Here is a 14354-nt window from a genome sequence, read left to right as displayed (position 1 = left end):
AAAGGCCTTTTAATTACCATGATTTGTTTGTGTTCAATACGCAAGAAGTGTTTCTTGATGATCTCTCTCGACACATTAATGTCACACTGAGACACGTCGCCGATCCTTTACAGTTTATTAAGCAAAGTGAGTGAACCCACGTGCGCACATTAAGCCGTCATCAACACATTGCAAACACTTTCGAGACGAGACGCTGCACACTTTGATACAGCTGCAGCATGTGTGGAGGATTGCTGTGCCTCATTTTGGAGTTTGGAGTAAATTACCGGATGCGGGAAGATAACGTCGCAGTTCCCCGGTTGGACTTCTGAACCCTCACGTCTGTCAAGGAATATACGTCAAACGCCCGAGGACGTCGGGCAACTCAAGAGAAGGCGGATATTCAACGTTGTTCATGTGTCATTGATCCCTGGTAGCAACGCGACAGCTAAAGGAACACAATACAAGCGGAGTCTGGCAGTTTTATACATTAAATATGATCAATAAAACCTTTTTTTTTTTAGACTAAAGTGAAGGTGAGCTCCATGAAGAACCAGCAGCCTCGTCCATGGTTTTATTTGTACTTCTTGTTAAGTCGACTGACTCGTTAACAATTTCACTATCATGCAACACGATGCAGATATTATGGCCTCAATGATCAAAACTAAACAGATGGGATTTATTGCAGCGCTGTCGTATTGGGTCGCGTTAGATGGAGCCAGGTGCACCTTCAGTAATAAACTGCATAATCTTTGCAACTGCATTTAGGTAATAACTTTTAATTTAACTTTATCGTGACGATATCAAAACACAAAATCTACGTCATCTACACCACAAGTAATGAAAAGTGCAGTTTATTCCTCAGAACCTTGTTTTGTGCTTGATATTTATTCATTATTAAAAACACAATATTGTGGAGGTTAAGATGTCAGCAGTGGTTTACGGCGCCTCAGCCGGTGGAAGATTTTGGCGTCTTTTCAATCACCAAACTGAAAATGTATGTATGCCGTTGAAAATTTAGTAAACAAAAAGTATAAAGATTAGATTGAAGAAATGCATAAATAAATAAATATATCTCTATTACAGAAGAAAGGACACTTTAACCAGCTACTCGTATTGAAGCTGCGATGCAACTGAAACCACACAAAGAACCGATAACGTGAAGTACGTTATCATGGAAACTGAAAGGAAGAAAGACGGAACATATGGTCGGCTGACAATATCAAATACAGTGGCGACATGTCATAAAAGCACATTTGACTGAAACGTCGTGAAAAAAAAAAAGGTATCAATCCAATTGGAAATGCTTTGTAAAGGGAAGTTTTGAACAGTTTACATGAATTGGATTTATGAATTTCTAATTTAAGAAGTGTTGTAAGGTGAGCAGGTGAGTAACAGACCTGAGAAAGTTGTCAATCAAGACAAAAACACACCAACATGTGCATCTTCTTAAGCCCCAATGCCTTTAACAAAGCATACACACTAAATCAAACAGATTGACTTCATATAACATCTTAGATAAACATGTTATACTAATTTCATATTAATATGTTGTGCTCCTGTTTGTTTGGGCCTCATATTACCTTTGTGCTTAAAAATGCTGATTCAAATCATAACGATCATATCTCCATTCATGACTGAATTAAGACAATATTAAAACATTGTTTTGCAGTGAACATTGTGGCAACAAACGTGACGTCTCAGTGCGGCGTGTGGTTATAAAATTAGAAACGGTACCTTCATGCAAACCTCCTGGTTTAGTTTGAACTCTGCAGGTTAATCAGACAGCACAACTGGTCCCTATTATTAATGTGAAAAACAACTAATCACGCCCAGCATCACGTCGCTCTCTCTTGGGAGCTTCCCAAGTCCCCCCCAAAAAAGGATTTCATTTCTGCGAAGCAGCCTTCAGTCGTGAACTTGGGACAACGTGGACGATGACACTGCCGTCAGGGTCGAGAGCGTCCACGGGCGCGGGACGGGAGCTTCAGACGTCTTTTCATTTGGACAGTTTGCTGATGACTCGAATGAGAGCCCCGTTCTCATCCTTCAGCCTCTGGTTGTCTGACTTGAGCTCTGTGAGGACCTGAGGGGGGGGGGCGGCAGAAGGAACCGCGTTACATGAGAACATGTTAGCATGAACACACGTCAATGTACTGGACACCGTGACGCTTGTCGCATCTACAATCACCACAAACAACAAGTGGACTAAAAAGTGCTCTTTCAGTCAGTAAGAACATGCTTTCACGCTACTTATTCATGCAAGTGAAGAGCGACTTGGACGACGTGTTGCGCGTGGGAGAAGCGAAAGAGACCGACGTCGAAGAGAGAGAAACTGAGAGAGGGTCAATTTCTAAATCTAGGTCATGTCTCTCATGAGGAGCGATGACTAAAAATATCCCCTCTTCTTTGCCAAAGTATTTCCCCTCTACTGGAGACAAACAGCCCTCTGCTCTCTAAGTGAAACATACTACTGAAATCTGGTGAATGAGCAAAGTCCCAAGGCAACACGTCCACGACCTGTTGCAAATCACATCCTCAGATCCCCTTTTTCTTTTGTAGTTTAGCAGGTTTTTTTCCGTCAAATTCAATGATTCCTGTTTATGTAAATCCCATCGTGATGGGAATGCATTTGATATTTTTTGGGAAACACGAACCGAGACGCGCCCGATGGCTCAGGACTCATTTTGAATGCTAACGATCTCGCAAGTTTCATTTCCGTCGAAAAATTGACGAGAATGGCTATTTCCATGTGCAGACCACTTTGCATTGATTACACGCAGCAGATTCCAGGATCAATAGCCACTTTAAGCATGTTTATTCTTTTTATGGTATTGACTCCTGAAGCCTCGTGCAACATGGATGCAACTTAATATTTTGGACGCTGCGTGCAAAAAAAATCCTCCTGCACCCATTTTAAGTCCCAGCATGCCCCATTCAGACAATCTTTTGGCATAAATTACGTAATTTTTCCATTTTTGAACCGAACGACACAGTTTTTTGACTGAAACTCCTTCCTAACAGGCCAAGACTTTGGTTTATTGTGATTGTTGTTGCAGATTCTGATTCTTTAGGTCCTAATCTTTCCAAAAAGGTGTCTTATTGACCGCTCCAGGAGGCATTTTTGGGGAATCTGGCTCATATCATGCTGGATGTTCATAGTTACGATCAAGTGATTTTTTTTTGTAGATCTACATTTTTTTCCCCAAGACTTTGCTGGATAAATACATACGATTAACACAAGTATTGGAATTAATTTGGGGTTCCTACGACGACTCAAAACACAGGGGAAAAGGAGGTCTGGAGCCCAAAATTGGTTCCACAGTTTTCAACTTAGTTTACACACTTCAAAAGGAGGCTTATGTGAAATGTTGTTTTTTTTGGCAGCAGGATTGGCCTCTGATGGCCATGAAGGAAATTGGGTTAAAAAGAGTGCAAAAAGGAATATACTTCGCAGTGAGGGGAGAGGAAGCGAGCATCTGGAGGGTGCAGGACCTGCCTGAGAGGAAACACAGCAGAGGACGAGGCACCAGAAGGAGAGAGCAGTGTAGAAGTTATGTGTCTGAGAAGTGAAGAGGAGGAAGGAGGGAGGGGCGAGGAGGATGAAAAAGGAGGACAGATGATGTCAGAGGATCAGAGGTCCTCTGTCTCCGGCATGGACGCCGTCTCAGAGAGGCGGGCGAGGACGCGCAGCATGGCTCTGTTCTCAGCCAGGAGACACTGGTTCACCCTCCGCAAGGTCTGGACCTGAGCCAGAGCGGGGAAAGCCTGCACAGAGGAGGAGAGAGAGAGATACAGAGAGGGGCAGACAGAGAGAAAGCATGCAGGAAGGAGGCCGTGTGCAAAGAGGAGGACTCATACAGAGGCTGTGCACATATCCACTCACCCACACAGACAGAGGGGAAGAACAACAGATCTGACGGACTCGTCAAGCTAAACTTATATAAAAACGAATATTTACACAACAGGAGGAAGAAAAAGAAAAAGCTGCAACAAGCAAAAGGAAGACAGTTCTCTTTTTGGGCTTGTGCTCGTCAAACCTGGGCTGTAATGTGGAGGACGGCGAGTGGTCGAAGCGTTTTATGCATAGCTTTGTAGAGGAGAGGGATTAAAAATGCATGAAAGGAATTAAGATAATTTAAATTCCCCCCCATTTCAAACAGAGCCTTGCCAGTTTTGAGTCAAAGGAAAAAAGAAATGATTCATTTCCCTTTCTTCTCTTCTTGGCCTGACTTTTTGAGGTGAACCTCAATGTGGTTCAACAGAAACATCTGTGGTTTGACACAATTCCTGAGGGCAAACCACATAACACACACACACACACACACACACACACACACACACAGAGCACGAGTCGTGTTTCAGGCTACCCAAACACAAGTGTGTAGACGTGAATATGTCCAACGTTGAGGTTTAAGAAGGACATCCAGCTGCTTCTTTCAACATTATAACACATTCATGAAAGAAACGTGAAGCTGTAACCCGCGCTTGGAACGCAACAGTTCATGCATACAACGTTCTCTTGCTATCGGAAAACAAGAAGGTGCAGTTTCTGGAGAGGTGCCCTTGGCGAGTGAGAGGAGAAGGACAGAGGGAGGCGAGAATATTTGAATGAATTCATTACGCTCTCTTAAAAAATGGAGCTCTTTGATATTAAATTAGATCTCGCCAGTCCTGCAGATAATTCAACACAGTTAATATAAATGAACTGTCAGAGGAATAATTCAGCTTTCCGTGTGAAATGTGAGACCCGGGAAAGTAAATCAGACACGATTGAAGATACGGCCGTCAAAAAAAAAAAAAAAAAGGATGAAAAGCACCTGAGACCAGGCCCGGTGAGCTCCAGACCAGCGGGATCAGGCCTAAAGAGGTCTAAGCCGACCTGTGCCTCTCTACTGGATATGAAGCCGCACGCCTACGTGCACCGTCTATTGGGAAGGAGTGTTGTAGCTTTTGCAGTGTTGACACTTCTGTCGCCTGCAGAGAGCGTCACAACTGCAGTCGTGTTCATACCTAAACAGCAGCAGTTGTAACGCTCACACGAGGTGGTGCGTGTGTTCAAATGACAGCAGCTGCTACTGGAAGACAACACTGCCGCGTCTGGATCTGCATGTGTTGGTTCTTATCGCTCCCTTTCCGGTAGGTGGCACAGGTTGGCACCAATCTTTGCACAGGCTGAGCGGCAACTTGCTAAACGTGAACAAAAGTGACTTTGTGAGCGAGTGACAAACCAACGACTGCATCAAGAAACAAATGCGTGCCTGTGCCCTCCGTGTACATCGCGTGATGTCGAAGTGCGTCCACACGTGTAAACATGCCCAGAGTCTCTGACATGTGAGGTGACAGGCAATCACTTTTTTTCCCGCGTCGTAGCGACCACTCACCATCCCTCCCCCCCCCTCCCTCTTCCCTGAGGCAACCTGCTCTCAGGGCTGGTACCCACAGCGGAACCGCAGCGGCGCGTCCTGCTGAGGGAACCACGACAATGAGGAGGTCAAACATTAGCTGCTGACATACCACACGGCTGTAAGTGCTCTATTCATAACGTCCCTGTCACTCGCTGCATATTATACGCTCTCAGAGCCGAACCGGGATTTTTATCTGTTTGAGAAAGATAGCACTGCCATTACAATCAAATTGTTATCCTATTGTGTCATTTGTGATTGCTCGCTCAAACTACACACTCACACACACAGTGCAGGCCACGCCGACTCTATGAAATCTCTCTGCTGCTCGGCCCATTCTTGCTTTTGTGAAGCAGAATACGCGCAGCGCAGTGCAGGAATGTCTCACAAAAGCAGGGCTTTTGCTCTTGGACGGGGGTTTGGTATTCAGCTAGAACTAGGTCACAATGTTCACCCCAACAGTGGGATAAGTGGAGCAGGGGAGCAGCAAGCGCTGGCTCCTCCCCAGCATGGCAGGAAGTGGCCCAGCAGAACACTGTGCGTAATGAGCCCAAAGCATTAACCTTCCCTCTCCTTGACTTCAAACCCACCTGGCTAACAACAACCCCGGAGTGAGAATGTGTTGGCTATGTATATATGTGTGTGTGTATTTTGCTCCGTGAAAACACTTTAGGCGTGCTTGATTTAGCATGGGTAACGGGGGCTTGGCTGGAGGTGTGTACCTTCAAGTACTGTTAGTGTTATTGCAGTGTTAGGGGCAAAAAAAACCCAACATCTGAGATAAATGACGCACAACTTTTATACGAGAGAAAATATGCTATTTAAACCCAGAGTGAGTGTGCACAATTCATTCTTGCGTGCACTGACCTTCAAATCATCCTCCATGTTTGACACTCTTTTCTCAAGAGCTTGTTTTTCCTGTGAATAGAAAAAACAAACAACTGAAATAAATATACTTCCTTGGAGGGAGGGGGGGGGGGGGGGGGGGGGGGGGGACAGAAGCAGGAAAAATAGAAGCGAAAGACCAAGAAAGGAGATGGACATTAAACCAAAATAAAATACCCAAATTGAAAAACACTTACCCTTTTCTCAGAGTCAAGTACTGTAGATCTTTCTGATATTCTCTCGTGCCTCTAGAAGTTACAATGATGCTGTTATTGTAAGTATTTTGGAGAATGATATTCATAGTATTTATTCTTTGGGTTTTCTGTACCTGGGTTACTTTCTCCAGCTGGGAGCGGATCTTGACCAGTTCGTATTTGCTGTCATGCAACCTGGACTTGAGCTTCTCGTTCTCATGCAGAGCTTCTGCATACATCTGAAAGTAAACATATAGTGACAATTGAGAAACGGCTTCATTCAAGAGATTCTGGTCTTGTTAAATTATATTAAATTAAATAACACATTAAGCAGTGTAACCAAACAAAAGGAGAGTCAACAAAAAGTAAGGAAATGTTTTCAACCACAGTACTGTGGTTTAAAAAACACATGTTTAGTATAAAATAAACACAATATATATCTAGGCATATGTAAAAAATATATATACATATGCTATGAAAACTGAGCATCTTGTGTAATTGTATCATTCTTGCTTCCATAATAAAAATTGTTTTATTGGAAATCTATTTTATTAGTCAGTTAGTTAGAAGCTAGCTTAAAGCAAAAGCAAGTTACTTTTTTAAGTCAGTCACCATGGCCAGCACAAGAAGATCAATATATATATATATATATATATATATATATATATATATATATATATATATATATATATATATATATATATATATATATATACATATATACATATATATACATATATATACATATATATATATATATATATACATATATATATATAGATATAGATATTACTTAAAACCCAACCAATGGAAGCACCTAAGCAGTGATAGCCACTCCACCGTATAGCTAGCCGGCTAGCCAGTTGACTTGCTAGGCTGCATCAACATGAAGACCAATTGTTAGCGCGCTATTGTTGGCTAGAAACAATGTGTTCTGTTCTTCAAAGAGTTGCGCGTCTTCCTCTGAGGAACTTCAGACTCAAAACCCTGCAGAGGTAACTGTGACTAAAAAGTAACCTGCTAGCTTCTGCCTTTAGCAAGTTAGCCACAGCCTTTGTAAGCTAAATGTGTTTGATTGACATCTTACTAAACAAGTACATAGCTATTTATTTACTTAATATTAAACACTCTTTGTGCCAAATACATACAGTAATGCAGAAATCCATCCAATGTCTTGATCTATCTTAAATATCATCCAAAACCTGCTTTCAGTCATTGGTAAAAACCAATCATTTACATAAACAGAGCAATGTCTAAATCCGCCATAGCCTTGTTGCATGCCAGGCAGTGGCAAAGTGCCTGTGTGTATTTGTGTTTCTTCCCTGCTGCCTTTCTTTCTCTCTCCCTCGCCTGCCTTCTCTCCAGGTGCTAACAGGATGATTGGTTTCCACCTGTGCAGGCCAGTAATGCTGCTGATTGGTTTCCACAGACTTGGAGCTGGCCAACAAAAACAACAATAAAAGGAGAAAGCCCGAGGAGATCAAGTTCCCTTTTTTTGTTCTCTGCCCGCATGAGCTGCTGCAAACAAACCAGTTAAGAAGGTTTCTAGTGGGAGTTTGAGGCCCGGTGGGGAGTCGGGGTACCGTTTACCTTTTTACACGCCCATGGTTCACTTTCGTCTAGAGACCCTGGGATTATCAGACAAGGCCACCCCTGTATTTGTTACGGGGGAAGCTAATTTTAGATAAGCAACTTAAGCCTTCGTGTGTTGTGTCCTCAGAGGTAGGAATTAGCGTGGCATAGTTCTGTTGGATTAATTTCTATTTGTTTGGCACGGACACTTAGTCCCCGTCCTTCCCCACATCTTGAACGTTTGTTAGAGGTGTGAGTGAAATGTTTCTATATGGAAGATAGATATCTATCTCTATCTCTAATTATCTGATTTAATTGATAATAATTTAGGATAGGATTGTATAAGCATTTTATTTTGTTGCTTCTATCTATACCTTTTCAGTCTGTTTTTGTATATTATATAGAATAAACTTGTATTATAATGATTGAATAAAACCCACACAAACATCGCTAGTCACCATCATTTATATGACTGGGAATATCATGATGATCTTCTCGATAACATTAATTTAAATTATGAACACTTCATGTTGCATATAAAACTTCTTTTTTTTTTTTCAAATAACTCTAGTGAATGTTCATTCTGATATTCAATAGGCTGCTTTATTATCATAAGTCCTCCATCTACTTGCCCTCATTGGAATGTTATTAAAATAGATAAATCTGCCTGCTGATCCGCCGGCTTTCTGCACCACATGAATCATTCTGGAGGGATTTTGCTTGTTTAAACCGAGGTTAGAGTAACTTACTACCTTCTTATAGTCTTTGGGAGTGGAGTCTTGCTCCTGTCTGCTCAGAGCGGCGAGCCTCGTCTCCCTCCGAGTGTAAGAGCTGGCGCGGCCCGACGGTTTGTCTGTCGCACTCTCCCCGCTGGAGTCGTATCTGAAAGTAACACATTCAGTACAGGCTGCCACTTTATTTAGGGCACTTATTGTTTGATCTTTCTCCGATACAGTTCTATATTACAGGAGATTAAAAAAAAAAGAAAGATAAATCCTCACCTTGACAATCTGTCATGCTGCAAAACAAACAAACGCACCATGTTAGTTTGATCACTCACTTTTTCAGCATGGGAACAACACAGTGTAAAAAAATAAATAAATAAAGGGGTTAGATTAGATCCAGATGTATTTGTTTGATAAGATCAACTAGAGGCTTGGCGGTGAAATATTTTCCATTTTGAGACGACAACAGAGGAAAAACAAAACTTCCAAGTGAATTATCTCAGCGTGTTCAGAGACCTGAAGTTCCCAGGGGGAGGAAATGCATGCAGAAGGGAGATATAATTCAGCCAAACTCTGCACTAACCAGGTTCACGTAGGTCAGCCCTCACCGGGCGGCTGCCAGGCAAATGCCCGTAGCACAAAGATGACGTTGTGACGTCAGAAGCGACGTATATCTCCTTGTGTGTGTGTGTGTGGGATAACAGACTGAAGGCATGCGGCCCTGGCATGTGGTTCGCTATGACCTGACCGGTCTACGCGGCGGCCACGTTGTGCTTATTCTGCCTGTTGTGATCACATACCGAATTTGTTTCCCCTTCACCAAGGAGTCTGGGTAGTGTGCTCCACTCAGAGGAGTTGGTTGTATTTCACTCAGGTCTATTTTCAGAAATTGTTTTACCTCAAAGATATGCTTATGATTTATTAGCTGGTGGGTGCAGTGTATGTCTCGTGCCTCCCTGTGCTATAATATACATGTCGTGAACTATATACACCGTACGCAAGGGTACTTTATCAAAATATGTATCTATATAGACCGGTTTCTGCTTCCAACAAATAGATACCTCACTGCCATCGGCTGGTAATAATACGTGGCACATGTATAACTGGAGGTGTTTATCAGTAAACGAGACACAAAAGAGACACAGATGGACGAGAGAAGATCAATGCCGTGTTTGAATGTCCTCTTGTCAACTTTACTGCTAAATTAACAGATTTGGAGATGCTGCCTTGTCAGGAAATAAGGGCTTTGAACACCTCCGTTTTCGAAATGAACGTCAATAAACGTCTTGTGTGGTGCTGGTGATCCAAGCTGCTTGAGACAAGAAGCAGATGTGGACTGTGGCATTAAAGTAATCCTCTTTATAGGAGGACAATTTGTGTCAAACGGAACAGAGCAAACAGATATTCCTGGACTTGCATTTGCAGACTAGGGGGGGTATTTCATGCAGTGTCAAAGGAGCTGTTCCTCAGCAAGTGTTTACATAACTGAGCCAGCGCTGCCTGTCCTTATGTGGTCATGTGCTTAAGCAGAGCTACCCAGGAAAAAAAACAGACCTCTGTGACCTGAGGATGGAAAAAAGGGCCAAGCATGGAGCCACGAAGCGCTCCCACTAAACTCCAATCACTTCGTGCGATGCCGAGGATATTCCTCGATCCCATTTGGTGCTCATTCATTAATCAACTGTCATGATTTCACCCCTCTGATTTTTTGGAATAAATCACCGTGATGTCTGCTTCACCAAACTCTTTCAAGATTAAAAGTTCCCGACTGTATACGCAAAGCTATTTCACACTACAGGATTAGCAAATTGGTGAAATTAGATTTTTTTTTCTATTTTTTTAAACCTAATTCCAGTGACATCCAAAGCGAACCCAGTGGGGACGCACAGGACGCGAGTCTTAGTAAAAGAAGGCATTCTTACACTACACTTTTACATGCATCTCCTGTACATCAAGGTCCTTTTTTGGTATAGTTGAACCCCAGCCAGACACTGAATCATAGCTGAAACTCTTCTTGTGATAGCAGCTTTAATGTGCTTCCCTTGTTAGGAGAAACAGAGGGAGTCAGAAGTAGCACATGTGGCTCTAAGCAGATGCAACAGAGACAATCAAATGAGACAATCAAATTGTGTGTGTGTGTGTGTGTGTGTTGGAAGGTGGTGGGAGGGGGGGAGAAAAACAACAGGGTGTCAGACTGATGGAAACTTGCATGCTTGAACCACGGGCGCTCTGTAAACACATCTGCCTCCATTTTTATGGTTTGCCAGGACCAACAACATCACACACACCAGGGGGGGTGTTGGAGGAGAGCTTCCTGCACGAGCTCACTGCTACATTACATAAACGATAATGTTAACAGCAGCCTGCCGGAGCCAATGAAATCATCATTAAGGAGAGTCTTCACTCTCCCCGCTCATCTCCTCCCCTCGCTCTGTCACAGCATCACTCCGACAGAGCGGACTGGATTTTGCTGTAGGAAAATCTGAGCCACACACACACACACACACACACACACACACACACACACATTCTCTCTTCACCCCCTCCGATGGAACGCTGCACACACAACCATAAAAGACTTTTCTTCCACATTCACTCACCTTTGCTCATTTCTATTAACTCTTTACAGAGCATGTGAGCACGGACTCAAAATGAATCACATCTTAGTACTTAGATGCTCTCCTTCAAGTAAAAGTACTGATACAAGTACTGATCAACTACAAGAAAACATCCTTTACAGTATTTAGTATCCAAAATAAAAGGAAATAAATGTCTGTTATTGACTTGCATTGAACGGTCAGCTTGTTAATGCATCAATGTGTAAGGAGGATTTTACTGTTGTAGTTGGTTCAGGTGGCTCTTGTTAATTTTTGTACTTTCATCTGAGAAGTTTTCTCTATGTTTTCTTTGTAACTGGTGATTTATTCATAATTTACTGTTTTTTTTCTTCATCGTCTCTTCTTTCATTCCAGATAACGTCACTTTTCATTCCAGAGAACATGTTTTTCCCGCCAGTGTTGGACGTCGTCGGCCTCGCCCTGATTAGTTTCACCTGATTGGTTTCACCTGTCCCTCGTTAGCGCTGCTCTCCTCTTCACCTGTTGTCACTTCCCCAATCAGACATTAACTACGTACCAGTGTGTCTCCACATGGCGTTTTGTTTAGCTGTAATCTACTCTTCTTCAGTTGTTTTCCTTCGTCTGCGTCTATCAAGCACAACAAATATATTTCATACCTTTTATACCTGGACACCTTAACTGTTTTTTTTTCAGTGTAGAAAGCATCAGGCCAAACATGGGGAGGCAATGGTTTAAACTTAGTTTAGTGTTAGATTTCAGAAACGTATAAAATGTTTTCTTTGATTTAAAAATAAACTAGCGACTATCGCTGTTCAGAAAGTACTATATTCCACCATGAAATGTAATTGAATGGAAGGTTTAAGTAGCATTAAATGGAAATGTGTAAAGTACAGATATGCTGTGGTTATTTTTACACAATTGAGAGAATGTACTTAGTTACTTTCCACCACTGAAGACCACTGGCATGTCAACCAATATAATATGTTCCTGCTCATCCTACTTCCTTTTGCTCAAAGCTGTAACGCCCACTGAACTTTACTAAAGAGGACAAGGTTCTCATCAAAACATTGTGACAAGAGCTAAAAATACTCCATCAAGATGATTCCAACCCTCCTCTGAAATGCATTTTCTCTCTCGTGAAAAGTCAAACCCATTTAGATTTGGGCTGATGTCATAGGGAAAAGACTGCCAGAGTTTCACCATGGATACCTTCAGTACCTTTTCATGTCGTTGACGAGTAAATGTGAGTGTCTCTAACGCTGCTTCATATTTCTCTCTGGCCCTTTAAATGTGGCTGTGACAGTGCAGCTCACTCTGCTGCACTGCCATAAACACAACAGTCAAACAACGCCCAAGAGAATAAGCCACTTACACAGAAAAGGAAGAAGAAAAAAAACAGGAAATTACAGAAGAAATGTTCCAGTCCAAACGTCTCTTCCAGAAAATGTGGCAAGACTCTTTCACAGTTAATCAAATAAACTGAGCTGCTGAGTGCTTCACAAGTTATGTCAACACTGTAATAAACTCATTCGGTGACTCAGGAGTGGTGGATTGTTCATGCAGATGCACATAATCATGTTGAAATTAGGGACTAACTCTTTTCCTGTTCATCAAAAGTTGACACATTTTCTTGCTTGTATGAACCCTCTCACAACTGCATGCGTCCAGATGAATGTTTAACAATTATCAGTTAATCTGCCGGGTTATCGCTTCGCCAAAACTATGTCAGTTGGTGTTTTTACATTTTTAAAGTATCATAAACTAAAACAAAGAAGCTGTTCCTCACATTTGAGAGGCTGAAATCACAGAATTTGTGTTATTTCTGCTGGGAAAACCTTTTTTTGTAGACCAACTAACCAATTAATCAACCAATTATATCCACTTGAATACACAAAGTCACTTGATGGCTAACTAAATGAATATTAATACTTTTTAACGGCTTCCCAACAATAAAATTTGTCATGCAATGATATAGAGATGTGAAATTAGAAGAATCCATCCTGCTACATTGATGAAATCACGTAAGTTTAAAATTTAAAAAAAGTTCATTTTTCTTTTTTTTTTTTTAAAACAAAGTTGCTGGTCTTACTCTGTAGTTTTTGTCTGTAGGGGATGGAGAGGACGGCGGTGACTCTGTCAGTGACTTCCTGGTGCGAGTCAGGTCCTTGGTGCGCGGGTAGTAGGTGGACATCTCGCCCCCCTCTTCTCCGGACCGGCAGATCAACTTCTACTGTCACATTCACCGAGGCCACCAGCAGATAGCAGCTGCACAGATTCCCTCAAGCAACGGTGACGCAGATGCCCATGACTGCGTTCCCCGGGGGAATCCTCAGCAACAACAGGTGTGAGTGTGTGTGTGTGTGTGTGTGTGAATGTGTGAATGTATATGCGTGTGTGCGTGTGTAAGTCCAGCTTCACCCTCCCGTGAGCTGGAAAGATCTGAAGCTAAGTTTGGAGGGATTCCTAATGTGAGGTCACGCCTTCTTCAAAAGCCCAGACAGTGAAGCAGACAACCAGATAAAAATGAAAAAAAAAAAAAACAACTAACAAATTATCCTCTGATACGATAAAAAAAAAGGATAAATAAGTCTTTATCTAGGAAAGCAAACACATTACTGCCTCTGCTCTCTGTCAACACTGACGTCTTTGATGAAATCTGTCCAAAAGGTTGCAGCCGGGAGAGAAAAGTTTGCTCCGTTTTTCCTGCCTCTGCCTGTGTTTTCCCAAAGTTCTACACTCCCTCTCTCCTTTTCCTCTCGCTGCTTGGTCGCCCTCCCAGTCCCTCCATCCTCCCTCCCCCCTCGCTTCTCCCTGCTCTCTTCAGCGTTGGCAATCTGCCAGAGGCTCTGCTATGGCTGGACTCGGCACCGAGGGCTAAAATTGTCCACTGATGTGAACAAGGATAAGGGGGTGGAGGGGAGGTGGAGCACAAAGCCAGAGTTGGAGAGGGCGAAGCAGGAGAGGAGATGCAGCAGTTGTGTAGAAGGTCAACACAGTATTTACCTGAGGAGCCGT

General features: G+C 42.5%; 1 protein-coding gene across 3 annotated transcripts; it reads right to left on the bottom strand.

The window, feature by feature from the left end:
• Nucleotides 1-23: 23 nt before the first annotated feature.
• On the bottom strand, nt 24-14051 carry LOC137800065 (protein phosphatase 1 regulatory subunit 12B-like). Of its 3 annotated transcripts, XR_011079495.1 has the most exons (8): nt 13429-14051; nt 9037-9053; nt 8788-8917; nt 6598-6702; nt 6467-6517; nt 6252-6302; nt 3479-3747; nt 1983-2065 (listed from the first exon to the last, which is right to left on the bottom strand). XR_011079495.1 is itself a non-coding variant. In XM_068597073.1 (7 exons), exons 1-7 carry the CDS (start codon nt 13528-13530, stop codon nt 1979-1981), a joined length of 543 nt encoding a protein of 180 aa, XP_068453174.1. In that variant the 5' UTR covers nt 13531-14051; the 3' UTR covers nt 24-1978. The 3 variants fall into 3 exon arrangements, 2 of the variants coding, with proteins under 2 accessions (XP_068453174.1, XP_068453173.1); XM_068597073.1 differs by lacking the exon at nt 3479-3747 and having other exon boundaries at nt 24-2065; XM_068597072.1 differs by lacking the exon at nt 1983-2065 and having other exon boundaries at nt 3475-3747.
• Nucleotides 14052-14354: the final 303 nt, after the last annotated feature.

Source organism: Clinocottus analis, unplaced genomic scaffold (assembly GCF_023055335.1).
Source record: "Clinocottus analis isolate CAN_PGR_092001 unplaced genomic scaffold, fCliAna1.0.p SCAF_4, whole genome shotgun sequence".
Taxonomy (NCBI): Eukaryota; Metazoa; Chordata; class Actinopteri; order Perciformes; family Cottidae; genus Clinocottus; species Clinocottus analis.
Note: the sequence above shows the minus strand (reverse complement) of the source record. Positions and strands in the feature narration are given on the sequence as shown.